Genomic DNA, 13,421 nt, shown 5'->3' on the forward strand with positions numbered 1-13,421 from the left:
CATCTCGGGCACCACCGTGGCTTTTAAACCTGCCCCTTGAGGCCAACTGCCCCGTGCTTAGGATAGACAGTGTCCCAGGAGATGAAGTTCCTTCCGGCCGCGTTTAGTCTCTTGTTCTGGTGGGGGTTAGCCTGTGCGGCGCTCCCCGCCCCGCAGTCCTTCCACCTGAGGGCGCCGCGGGAGGGGCGCGTGCACCCGCGCACAGGTGTTTCCTCCCCCACCGCCCGGGGCGCGCCCCCCGCCCGCCGCGCGCGCCACTTCCTGAGCGCGCCCCGGGCCCGCCGCCCCGCCCTGCGGCCAGGCCCGGCAGCGGCGGCAGCGGCGGCGGCCACAGAGGTACAGGTGCCTCCGCCAGGCGACAGCCGCCTGCCAGCCCGCCGGCCCTGGCACCAGGCCTTCACGCCCCTCTCCCGCCTCACACTCCGGCCTCCCCACCGCCCGGCCAAATGCAGGCCGTCGCCCTCCCCGAGGAGATCCGTTGGCTCATGGAAGGTAACGCCCCGACCCAGCCCCAGGCCCCTCCCGGCCCCCTGGGAAGTCCCTCAGGTGCAGAGCTGGAGGCCCGACCCGAGACGCCAGGGGCTCCCAAGACGGGCCTCTCTTTTCAGCTCCATCACCCGCCGCCTTCTAGAACCTCGAGACTTCTAGAGCCCTCAACTCCGCACAGCCAGATTTTCACCCTGCCCGCGCACGGTCCCATTCACTTGCCTCAGTTCCACATTTCCTTTTTCCACGAGGCGTCGCCACCCCTCCACGCCACCTCCGGCCAGGTTCTTGGGGGGCCCCCCATGTCACCCTGAGTGGTCTTCGGCCCGACCCTTCCTCCTCGGGACAGGCCCCCGCGCCTGTGGGGTTTTGCTTTCCTCCCTCCCCAGACCCGAAGCCCCCTCAGCTTCCCGCTCAGAGCTCCTTGAGGCTCTCAGGGGGCTCGTGGGATGCTGTCGGCCAAGGCCTGGGGCTTAGTGTGAGTTTTGTCGGCGCCTCCCTCTGCCAACCTGCAGACTGCAGGGGGTCTTGCTGTCCACCCAGGGCAGGCGGATGCAGTAGTACGTTTCTGACTTTTCTAGAAATGCCCCATCTTGGTGTGTTTACCCTCAAACTATGGTGCCTAAGCAGTCCTCTGAAGAGTTAAGGCCATACTCAGCGACACTCCACAGATCCTTCTAACACTGGAAAGAGACTTTTTTGCTAATGGGCAATATCACCTGCTCCATTCACACTTTCTTTCTGGAGAAAGTAACTTGCTTTCCTGTAACTGACTTTCCTGGAAGGACAGAGGCCTGGAATCTGTGCTTGCATAAGGGTCCCAGGAGGAAACTACCCTGAGTTAAGACTTTTGGCATCCAAGTGACATTTTTGACACATATTTAACAGATGGCCTGCTTTGGGCAGGTCAGACTTTTGGCAAGGAGTATATATATATATATTTTTCAGTTTCTCTCAATTTAATTGGTTTTATATCTCCATTACCTTGTTATCTCGGTATAAATGCCTCCTAATCAAATATTTGGCAGTCCTTTTGGTCTCTGTTTGTAGCACTGTTTCCATTCTGGATTGCTTCTATGTAAAAGCTGTCAACTAGGTATTTCTTTTGAGGTGAAGTTTCCAAAATCCACTACTTATGACCCGAGTCAATCTAAACTTTCAGAGTAGAATACTATTTGTAGGGTAAAATAGCATCATCTGGGTGTCTGAGAAGAAGCAATCTAGCCTTTCCCTCTGCCCTTGGTTCAATATTGGATGTTGAATGTAAAGAGAGGCTGTTAAGTGTGGTGGTTTCTGGGAGAGAAGGAACTGTAGCAAAAAGGGTAATTCTGCCCTTGCATTTAAAAATATAAAGTGATTCTTCTTATTGGTATCTGTCATTTGATGAGAGAAAACCTATCTTACAAGTTTGTTAAACTGTACTTCCGTTTTGTGTGCAGCCTTAGTAGAAAATTCCTTTTTATTTTCAGAGGCTTGCAATGAAATCCACTCCTTTAACATTTTTGATGTGCAGTTCTTTATTGTTCAAAACTGACACTTTGGTAAACAACTCATTTCTGCACCTGTCACCTTCCTTTAGCTTAGATTATTTTCTTGTTAGCTGACTGTTTTTAATTGAAGTCTTCAGATCTCCTTCTAAAGCAGAACCTTTGTTTGCTGACAAGTAGAGCAGGGTATGAATGGAGATTAATTGCATGTCACATACTTCTGTGTCAAACTTGCTGTATCTTAACAATCTCTGTTGGTGCTTGGGTCTTTAGAATCTACAGAGGAGTCTGAGATTCAATTTTAAGGAGCTTCGTTGGTTAATGCATTTCTTCAAGACCTTTTTTTACAGTTTGCAATCAGAATCTGAATCTGAAGTAGAGGGGGGAAGAAGGCAAAAGTGGGATTCCAACCAATAATTCTATTAAAAAATGTTGGAGGACTATGGTTTTGAAAGGTTCATGTAATCATAGCAACACATTGGTTATAGGTTTTTTTTTGTTTTTTTTTTTTAATGAAAGATAGTCTCTGGTGTAGACCAACAGAATTATTCATTATACTACAAATAATTTGTGGATATTAGAAACCCATAATGGCTTTCAATTTATCGTCGTTGCTGTGTACTTGTCTTCCCACCACACACACTTTTTAAGGTTAACTGTTGACAATTAGAAAATATGTAGGTCCTGATCTCTATATCGTCACTCAGTGGAGAGAGTCACAAGGTGAGGGAGCTGCTACTTCGGGGTTGCCCACATGACTGTGGGGGTAGAGTTTCCACAGTGAATTACTACTTTCATAAACCAAGGCAGAAGCATTTGCACAATGATTTAACGCCGGCCATCACAGCCATAACTTAAGCATTTATTTATTTATAAGTACACAAGCATAAATGACAGGGGTGTTTTTTGACATAATACATGTGCTTTTAAAAAATAAAATATGCAAAGCATTATGAAAGGTTTATGCCAAAATTTTGCATAATGAAGAAGGGAACAGAAATGTTGAAGGTCTAAAATTAATTTTGTTTAAAGATAAAATTTTAAACATTTGAAAATGTTTCATTTGACCCAGAAACTCTACTTCTGGGAATCCGTGTTACTGAAATTAAAGGACGTGAAGTATAGGTACAAGGATCCACCTTAAATGTCCACGCGTTGGGAAAGGTGGGGCGATGGTATGAATGAATTATCCATCTTATGGAATATTTTGTAGTCATTAAAAAGAATGTGAAGGATCTGTATGTACCGGCTTGGAAGGTGTCCATATTTTTAAGACTAATAATATATATAATCCATTTTTGTTTGAAAACGAATAAGTGAACCACCCCTTCCCTCCCATATATTATATATATTTTTTGTAAGCCTAGGAAGAAGTAAGAATATACACCTAGCTGTTAACATTGGTTTCTTTGGCAGGGAAATGAGAGGGTGGGGGAGACAGAGATTATCACTTTTATTTCATACATCTTCATGTTGTGATGTTGACCATGTATTACTTTTGTTAATCAGATAAACAACCAGTAGGGTTATTTAAAAGAAAAAGGAACAAACAAAAGACAAATAGAAGCTTGGAGAGGTCATAGTGGTCAGAGTGCTAAAGGACCAACCATTAACCAAGGTTATGATTATGTTTTTCTCTTGTTAGCTCTGGGGGTGTGTGTAGTTTTTTTTTAATGCTTTCTTGGATTTTTGGCAAATGTTAAAGCAGCGAGGGTACCTTCAGAGTAACTCAGGAAACAGCTTCCTCAGATAGACTCTGTCAAGCTCTTATGAAAATAGTTAACTAGTCCATATCAGCAAATAAGTACCTTACAGATAAGTAAAATGAAAGGTGTTTACTGCCTTATTGAAAGAGAAGGAAATATTCAGGTCTGTTTTCAAATTATCAGGCTTCAGATGTAGAAGTTATCTTTTTGTTTTGTGATAACCATACTGAAAACAAAAACAATGGAGTGCTGGCAGTTTGCATAATCTTTGTTCCACAGATATAAACATAATCAGTTTCTTCCTTGTCTTTGTATCCCTGCTTTTTGAAGTCAGAAGCACAAGAGGCAAGTATGAAGGAGGTAGAATATATGTTTCTTCAGTTCAAATGTGCTGTGTGTGATGGAATGGGGCTTACTGATTTTACCCTAATAAGCTAATAGGTCCCACCTACCTCCAAGGTACCTAAATCCTGCTGGGAATATGGAGTGAAGCAAAAACAAAACAAAACAAAACAAACAAAAAGCCATCCACATCCAGGCTGCATTTAGTAGCAATTGCTGTGTTAACACTAATTCTGATATGCCTATGGTTACTTCTTTTTAAACTTCCTTGGAAAGAAGCAGTCATTAATCATTTCCTTCTAGATTGTTCTCCAGATTTGTATTGGTCGATGCAGCCAACTATAAAATCCTTTTCAATATAGTAAAATTCCAACTCTGTGGAACTCGCAGGAGTGAGCTGCTCTGGAGAGCTGAGGATGTTCTCTTTAAGCACTCTAACTTTTTATCATAAATATTTATGATCAATCTTTTTTCTAAAACGTATTAGGAATTTTTCTCACTTCTTCAACCAGCCAGCCTGTGTTCAAAGGGAATGGCCTTTGAACAGTTCAACTCAAGAGTTGTTACAGTGGGGGCGCCTGGGTGGCTCAGTCATTAAGCGTCTGCCCTCGGCTCAGGTCGTGATGACGGGGTCCTGGGATCGAGCCCCGCATTGGGCTCCCTGCTCAGCGGGAAGCCTGCTTCTCCCTCTCCCACTCCCCCTGCTTGTGTTCCCTCTCTTGCTATGTCTCTCTGTGTCAAATAAATTTAAAAAATTAAAAAAAAAAAGTTGTTACAGTGAATATCGGTTATCATATTTGTGGAAATATATTCAGTTGTTTAGGGATGATTCTGCCGTAATTGTCCTGCAGCTGCTTTGTGAATGTTAATGTCTGTTTTGTATTTTTATTTTTGTCACTTTTTTCCTACTGTGAGGCTAGGCCTATCACTTTACACCATGCTCAGTGTATCTGTATCCGCAGTGCTACTAGAACATCAGGTAATCAAGCTTGTTGGAATTGATACGTATAAAAGAAGTTATGAAGGGCTCTCTTGATGAACACAGTACCCTGATCTTTAGGTGTGTCATGACATGCATTTTGGCTGATCAGAGTCATTTTTGCTTAATTTGTGATAACGGATTGTCTTCTAGCTAGGTTATGCTACCGAAAGCTGAGACATAACCATAATACTTCTTTTTGTTTTTTATGTTAAAATTTTCTCTGATTATAAAAGTGATAATGCTCATTGTAGAAAATTTAGAAAACACATGATGATAACACAGTCACCCATGCTCAACAACTGTTAAATTTCCATGTATTTCTTTCAGTTTTTATTATATGTACATACTTTCAAAGTTGGGACATATTGTGTGGGTAGTTTTATATTCTGATCTTTCCACTTACAGTCTTTCAGTTGCTAAAGTCTCCTGAGCATTTTCTTAGATCATTAAAACATTTTTTTTTCCTGGTGATTTAGAAGTTATACATTCAGGTTTTTTTTTTTTTAAAGATTTTATTTATTTATTTGAGACAGAGAGAATGAGATACAGAGAGCATGAGAGGGAGGAGGGTCAGAGGGAGAAGCAGACTCCCTGCCGAGCAGGGAGCCCGATGCGGGACTCGATCCAGGGACTCCAGGATCATGACCTGAGCCGAAGGCAGTCGCTTAACCAACTGAGCCACCCAGGCGCCCTCAGGTTTTATTCCACTGGTAGTTTTCCTGTTATGGCTTTTAAAAAAGCACCATGTCCCTTTGATTTAGCGACATTAAGAATGAAACGGTACCTTTTGACTCTTCCTTCCAGTATGAAATGTGAAATCTCTATACCCATCATGGGGCTCAAACTCACACCCAGAGATCAAGAGTCACATGCTCTACTGACTGAGCCAGCCAGGCGCCCCTCCAATCTGAGACTTTAGACTCAGAGAATTGTTCATATTTTATTATGTATATTATATTACAATAATTATTTTTGACATTTGCGTTGTATTTTATTTTTTTAAAAAAGATTTTATTTATTTATTTGACAGAGAGATAGCACAAGTACGCAGAGAGGCAGGCAGAGGGAGAGGGAGAAACAGGCTCCCCGCGGAGCAGGGAGCCCGATGCGGGGCTCGATCCCAGGACCGTGGGATCATGACCTGAGCCGCAGGCAGCCGATTCACTGACTGAGCCACCCAGGCGCCCCTGCGTTGTATTTTAAAACCATAGCTATAATGCTGTTTTTTCCCCTTAATTTGTTCATTGCTTCCTTTTGGTACCATGGCTTTTTCATTCTTGAACTTTTAATTTTATCTCTTAGATATTTAGCCTGGGCTGATATGGTAACCACTAGCCACAGGTGGCTATTTAAGTTTAAATTAAACAAAAAATTTGCTTCTTCAATTGCAGTAGCTATATTTAAGCTGCTCAGTAGCCATACTGACTACTGGATTGGACAAAGCATAAAGCCCTAGTAGATGATGATCTAGAATACAATACTGAGTGAATTTCTCAAAGAGGGTTCTTTGATGTTATGCTTACTGATCCCCTGCATGTCTGAGAATGTGTCTATCTCGTTTCATATAAACTTGGGTGTGGGCATAAAATTCTCGGTTTATACTCTGCCCATTCCTTCCCCTTCCTACTAATTCACCCTCTAGAAGTGTCCCATTATCTTCTGGTCTTCAGTTTTGTGGAGGAGAAATCTGATGCCAGCCTGATGTATTTCTTTTATACCCTATTCCTTCCACCTTCTGCCTGGATGTCTATAAGATATTGTTCTTTGCTCTCAGAAGTGTCACTAGATAGTGTCAAGGTCTTAGGTTTTTTAATAATTTTGCTCAGTTTGTAATGAACCCTTTTGATCTGTAGACTCAGGTCTTAAACTTGGGAAAGTTCTCTATTATCACTACTTCTGCTCCATTTGCTTTATTTTGTCACAATGGGGTTTACATTATGCATATACTGGATCCCAATCTACTCTCTTTTTCACCTTTTTTATTGTTTTATCTGTCACTGACTTCATTATGATTTTAAGTTCAGCATTCATTTTTTTAAAAAAAATTTCCATGTATTTTTTCCTTATCACTCATTGTTTCATTTTCATTACATTTGCAAAGCTCTGGCTTGTAGGTATAATGACTTTTTGTATGTTTTGAGATTATGAATTAGAAATTTTCTATACATTTCTGTTCTTTAATAATAAATCTACTTCAGAGGGAGATATTTTTTTCTAGTTCTTCTCTTTTGAACTTTAGTGTTTTCTCTTTGAACTTTAGTGTATTCTCACAGGTCCTGTATGGCTTTTTGTGTGTTCAGTTTGCCTACATTCAAATCCTGACTCTGCCACTTTCTTGCTACCTGTTTGACTTTGGGTCTCAGTTTCCTCATCTGTAAAATGGGGATAATAATAGTACCTATCTCATAGAATTTACATGAAGAATAAAGGAATGAATATTTGAGAAGAACTTACAATAGTATCTGGCATGTGTTATACATGCTATAAATATTTGGTAAAATTTTTAAAAATTATTTTCTTTGAGAAAGTCCTATCAATTTTTTGTTGTTGTTGTTAATTTGTTTTGTTTTGTTTGCATTTGTCTCTTCACAGGAAAGCTCCCAGACATGGCCTTTTGCCTATGTTGGTGATTTACCCTGGCTTCTCTAAATTAGGGGGAGTTTGTAGGGTTTGTTTCAGAGTCTCCTCCATTTCCTTCGTTCTAGATTAGAGTCCAGTAATCATTCTGTGAGAGACTTTATGAAAGAAGCATAGAGGAAATCTGCTTCATTGCTAACTTAGGAAAAATATGGGCTCCTTATCTTGTCATAGAATGCTGTGTCTGTGCGTATGCATGTGTATGTGTGTAAAATAGTCCTTTTGCATTACTCCTCCATTGAAAAAAAAAAGATTTATTCTTCCTCTTCTTCCTTTTTGTTTTTTAATATATATATATTTGGGGGGGGGTGCCTGGGTGGCTCAGTCGGTTAAGCATCTGCCTTCGGCTCAGGTCATGATCTCAGGGTCCTGGGATTGAGCCCCATGTCAGGCTCACCACTCAGTGGGAGTCTGCTTCTCCCTCTGCCTCCCCCCTCCACCCCACGGCTCATGCTCTCTCTCTCTTTCAAATAAATAAATAAAATCTTTTAAAAAGAAAAATTTTTTTTTGTTGGTAGAAATATTTGAATTTCATTGTGGGTATAGCCTAGATGTTAAGTGGGCTGCCCAGACCTTTCGAACTCTAGGCATGATCTATTCCCCGTGGAAGCCCAAACATCTCCTCAAAATCCTAATATTTCTCAAGGAGCATGCATTCTCAGGGTTGCCTTTCCTTCCAGGCTCTTAGCTGCCCTAAGTAATGTGGGCAGAAACTTGTGGATCCCAACTCAGGTGATTTTATCTGTCAGGGGACTTTTGGCAACACATGGACACATTTTTTTTTTTTTTTTTGTGACAACTGGAGAGAATGCTGCTGTCATCTAGTGGGTAGGGGCCAGGCATGCTGCTAAACTTCTTACAATGCATAGGACAGCCCCCACAATAAAAGAATTATACAACCCCAAATGTCAGTAGTGCTAGATTGAGAAACCCTGGTCTACACGTATCCTTTTCCTCAGTTTCCACAGAAGCCTACCCGCATGAAGCCCCTGTGACAGTAGATGACATCACTGGAGATTTAGGGGGTGCCAGGAGAGGGAGGCAACATTTACATAACAGTAATGCAAATTATTTCAATTTGAATATTAGGCATCCCTATTCCTAAGCGCTTTTGCCATCCCAGTCATCAGAGAGTGCTCTCTGGCCCTTCACCTGATGTGGTTCTCAGCCTTATGCCTTCTCACAGGCCCTTTCTCCCTTTATCATATCTGGAGCAAAACCAAAAAAATAAAAACAAGGGCGCCTGGGTGGCTCAATCGGTTAAGCGTCTGTCTTCGGCTTGGTTCATGATCCCAGGGTCCTGGGATCGAGTCCCACATTGGGCTCCTTGCTCTGCGGGGAGCCTGCTTCTCCCTCTCCTCCGCACTTGTCCTCTCTCTCACTATCTCTGTCTCTCTCTCTCAAATAAATAAAATCTAAAAAAAATTTAAAAAAAAATAAAATAAAAACAAAAAACCCCCAACTCTATTTCCCTTGTCATCTGAAAAGATAGTTTAGCTTCTGTTTAGTTGTTTAGGTTCCCTCCAACACCCACCACAGAGAAACAAGTTTTTTTTCCAAGCGGTGACAGTTCTCTAAGAGGAATTCTGGTGCCAGCTATTAAGATAATAACATTCTTGGGGCGCCCGGGTGGCTCAGATGGTTAGGCATCTGCCTTCGGCTCAGGTCATGATCCCAGGGTCCTGGGATCGAGTCCCACATCGGGCTCCCGGCTCAGCGGGGAGCCTGCTTCTCCCTCTGACCCTCTCCCCTCTCATGCTGTTTCTCTCTCGCTCGCTCTCTAAAAAATAAATAAAAATCTTTAAATAAAAAAAAAAGATAATAACATTCTTACCTCATTATATAAGTGTAATACCTAAACAATTTTCAATCATTTTAAATATTGGAAAAATAAGGTAAGTTTCAAGTTTTACCATCATCTGAGAACCTTAACATATTGACATAACTATCATAGATCTAATTTTTTCACGTTATAAGCCATTACACCCTACAGAAATCCTATAATTTCTGCTACATTTATTCATACTTATTTCCCCTGTGTTTCCAAGTTCATTGCCTGCTTTTCCGGTTTGTCAGTGCTGCATTATAGGTTAGGTGATTATAACAGATGGCTTTTCAGGTTTGGAGTCTTTGAGTTCCACTGTTTAAATTTTACTATCCAGCTTTTACATGGAAGATGGGACAGATGTGGGCTCAGGAAAAAAGTGGTCTTAACATCCAGAGAGCAAACTTTCCTGAAGGCTGATGGACTTGATAAAATCATTTATGAGTTACCTAAATTCTCCTCTAGGGTCTCCTCCTAACATTGTTGACATTCCAATATTAGGATTTTGCAGGGAAATAAGGTTTTTATTCATATAATAGAAGCTTTGCTAAAATGTGTCCAGTGACACATATTTATACTTATGTAAAAAAATAGTATAGTTTAGTTGAAATTAATTAAGATGGTGTACCTTATAAATCAAGTATGTGAAGTATGCTGGGTATATCTCTTTTTGTTTATATGTTTTATTTTGTATTGTTTTTATTGAATGCAATATACTTTTATTGAATGCTTAATCATTAATATACAGCTCAATGAATCTTCACAAAGAGAACATATCCCCTAAACAATGGCAAGACTTTGTTTACCAAAACTTCCCGAGACCCTCTGTATCCTTTGGTAACTACTCACCCCTACAGGCAAGCACGTCTCTGATATCTAACAGCAAAGTTCAGTTTTGCTTATTCAGTCACACAATATCTTCTCATGTATCTGGCTGTTTTGCTCAACATTTGCTCAACGTATGCAGAAAATATCTCTAAACTGAACCATAATAAACCTCCTTGGGGCGCCTGGGTGGCTCAGTTGGTTAAGCGACTGCCTTCGGCTCAGGTCATGATCCTGGAGTCCCGGGATCGAGTCCCGCATCGGGCTCCCTGCTCGGCAGGGAGTCTGCTTCTCCCTCTGACCCTCCTCCCTCTCATGCTCTCTGTATCTCATTCTCTCTGTCTCAAATAAATAAATAAAATCTTTAAAAAAAAAACCTCCTTAAAATCACATTGCCTTTAGGGGCGCCTGGGTGGCTCAGTCAGTTAGGCATCCAACTCTTGGTTTTGGCTCAGGTCATGATGTCAGGGTCATGAAATCAAGCCCCAAGTCGGGCTCCACCCTCACTATGAAGTCTGCCTGAGATTCTCTCCCTCCCTTCCACTTGCGTGCTCTCTCTCTAAAATAATTAAGTACATAGAAGCTTTTAAAAAAAAAAATCACACTGCCTTTATTTATTTATTTATTTATTTATTTATCACACTGCCTTTAAAATAATTTTTCCTTTCTGATAACTTTTTGTGTGAGCCTCTTCATCCCTCAATCCATCCATCCATCCATTTCTCCCTCCCCCCTTTTCATCCTTCCTTTCCTGTACTTTATTAAGGTATGATTTATATACATAAAATGCACTAATCTTAAGTGTTACAACTGTATGACTTTAATATAGGTATATACCTGTGTGACTACCACCCAGATTAAGATATAAACATTTCCATCAAAATGGAAACCTGGAAGGTTTCCTTTCCAGTCAGAAACCCTCCCCAGAGACAACTGCTATTCTGACTTCTATCATCATGGGGTAGTGTTGCTGTCAGTATGATCTCTTTTGTGTCTGTCTTCAACATCATATTTTTGCGATTTATTCATGTAAAATGTAACACAAGGTTTAAAATAAGTTCTAAACAAACTGAAAGTCATTTTTCCCCACTAAGTTACTTCTATTTAATTGGTATGAAAATAGACAAGATTTCCATGAAGGCTTCCATTATTAGGGGTCAGAAAAATGAAACACCGAAGTTTTAGAGGTTTAATTTTAGTGAGACATTTAAGAGTATCAGTTCTATCTTATCCTTTTTGCAAAATAGTATTCCATTGTGTGAATATTCCATAATTTGTTTATCCATGTTTCTGCTGATGGTCATTGAGTTGTTCAGTTTGGGGGCTATTATGAATACAGCTGCTATGAGCATTCTTGTATAACTTGTTTTGCGAACATAAGCACTCATTTTTCTTGGATAAATATCTAGGAATAGAATTACTGGTCAGTCATAGGGTAGGTAAATGTCTAATTTTATTAGAAACTCCAGTTTCCCAAAGTGATTATACTTACTTTACACTCCTTCCAGCAGTGTATGAGAGTTCTCAGAGATATATTTTTATTGTGGAATGTTTGCATAACATAGAAATATATAGATTACTTGATTTCTTTAAAAACATACTAGTGTTATATACTTTTCCATGTGAATCTATCTATCCATGTATGTATATAAATTGCCGCATGGTGTTTCAAAATTTATTTATTCTCCTATTGATGGATGTTTAGGTTGTTTCCAACTTTTTTTTCATATTTCCACAATGCTGTAGAGAACATATGTATATGTGCATCTTTGTGTACACGTGCAAATATTTCTGTAGCATAAGTTTTTAGGCACTCAAATGGAGATTGCAAACATGTTAATCCTAGAATTTTAGTTTGGCCACTAGTTAAAACTTAATCTAAAGTACTCTCTGTGTTTTAGTTTCTGGTTTTTGTTCTGTCTGTGCTGTGAATATACAGGTATTGTATGAGAATTAAATGAGAATTAAAAATATAAACACCACACACTTCTTGGGTCATGGGGCAGAAACAATCAGCAGGTTGAAGCAAACCACAACCAGAACATGCTGGTTATTTCTCTATTGTATGTGGACAACTTCCCGCAAGTCAAAACAAAGCTGGTGGGTATGATTTTGGCCTTGCCAATAAATTTACCTCTTAACAAAGGGCAAAAAAAATATATGCCTTAAGGATTGCAATGAAATGCCAGATCAAAAATGTAATGCAAGGTTTAAAATAAGTTCTAAACAAACTGAAAATCATTTTTCCTACCCTAATAATGGAAGCCTTCATGGAAACCTTATCTATTTTCATACCAATTAAATAAAAGTAACTTAGTGGGGAAAAATGAAACACTGAAGTTTTAGAGGTTTAATTTTAGTGAGACATTTAAGAGTGACTGCCGAAATCCTAAAGGTCTGATATGTTTAGTGTACCTGTGACAGGGAATCAGGAATTTTTGTTCGTTTCTACCAGAAGCTGTCAATGAGACTTGTAGAAGTTGGATTAGCAACCAGGCTGGTTTCTTCTGTAAAATGGGAATATGTAACTTAAAGGAATAGTTGTGATAATTTATTTAATGTAAAGAATACCCAGAGATCTTAGTAGTAAAAAATGTGACCCATAAGATATCATTATCTTCCAAATAAACAAAAGAGTAGCCTTGTAAATGGACAAGGTCAGATACTTGTAGAATGTCAGAAACTTTCACTTGTCTACAAAACCTAGTGGTTTTGAATGCAAACTGCCAAGAATCTTTTTAGTTGGCCTTAGATCCTGCAGCAGTTTTTCCCAGCGGTGTGAGGATCATTTTATGCCTACAGTGTTCCATATACCCTCTGTTCCCTTGTCCTTCTGTCTTCTTTTCCTGTTTTCTTTTCCTACTCCGACTTGCTGGAGTAGATGTAAGCTGCTTAGAAGCTGAGGGAATTTATGTTTTAGGGCAGCTATGAATAATAAAAGGAAGATACATCTTTGCCAGAGCTGAGTTTATCTTATAAATATGGTACTTAAAATCATCATATATTACTTCAGTACAAAATACTGTATATTGCTACAAGGCTGCCTTCCAGAGTAATCTTTCACCACTGTCCCTCTCACCTCTAACCTTCATGTTCTGCCATCTAAGTTGAAATTCTTTCAGTCTCTCCAA

The 13,421-nt window shown here is 40.2% G+C and overlaps 1 protein-coding gene across 1 annotated transcript in view; it reads left to right on the top strand.

The window, feature by feature from the left end:
- Positions 1–415: 415 nt before the first annotated feature.
- SKAP1 (src kinase associated phosphoprotein 1) overlaps positions 416–13,421 on the top strand; it is a 276,017-nt gene continuing 263,011 nt past the window's right edge. The window contains exon 1 of the mRNA XM_021704310.1: positions 416–492. Within this exon, the coding sequence (XP_021559985.1) occupies positions 447–492 (46 nt within the window). The 5' untranslated portion in view covers positions 416–446. The remainder of the gene's footprint in view (positions 493–13,421) is intronic.

This window comes from Neomonachus schauinslandi, chromosome 15 (genome assembly GCF_002201575.2).
Source record: "Neomonachus schauinslandi chromosome 15, ASM220157v2, whole genome shotgun sequence".
In the NCBI taxonomy this organism is placed as follows: Eukaryota; Metazoa; Chordata; class Mammalia; order Carnivora; family Phocidae; genus Neomonachus; species Neomonachus schauinslandi.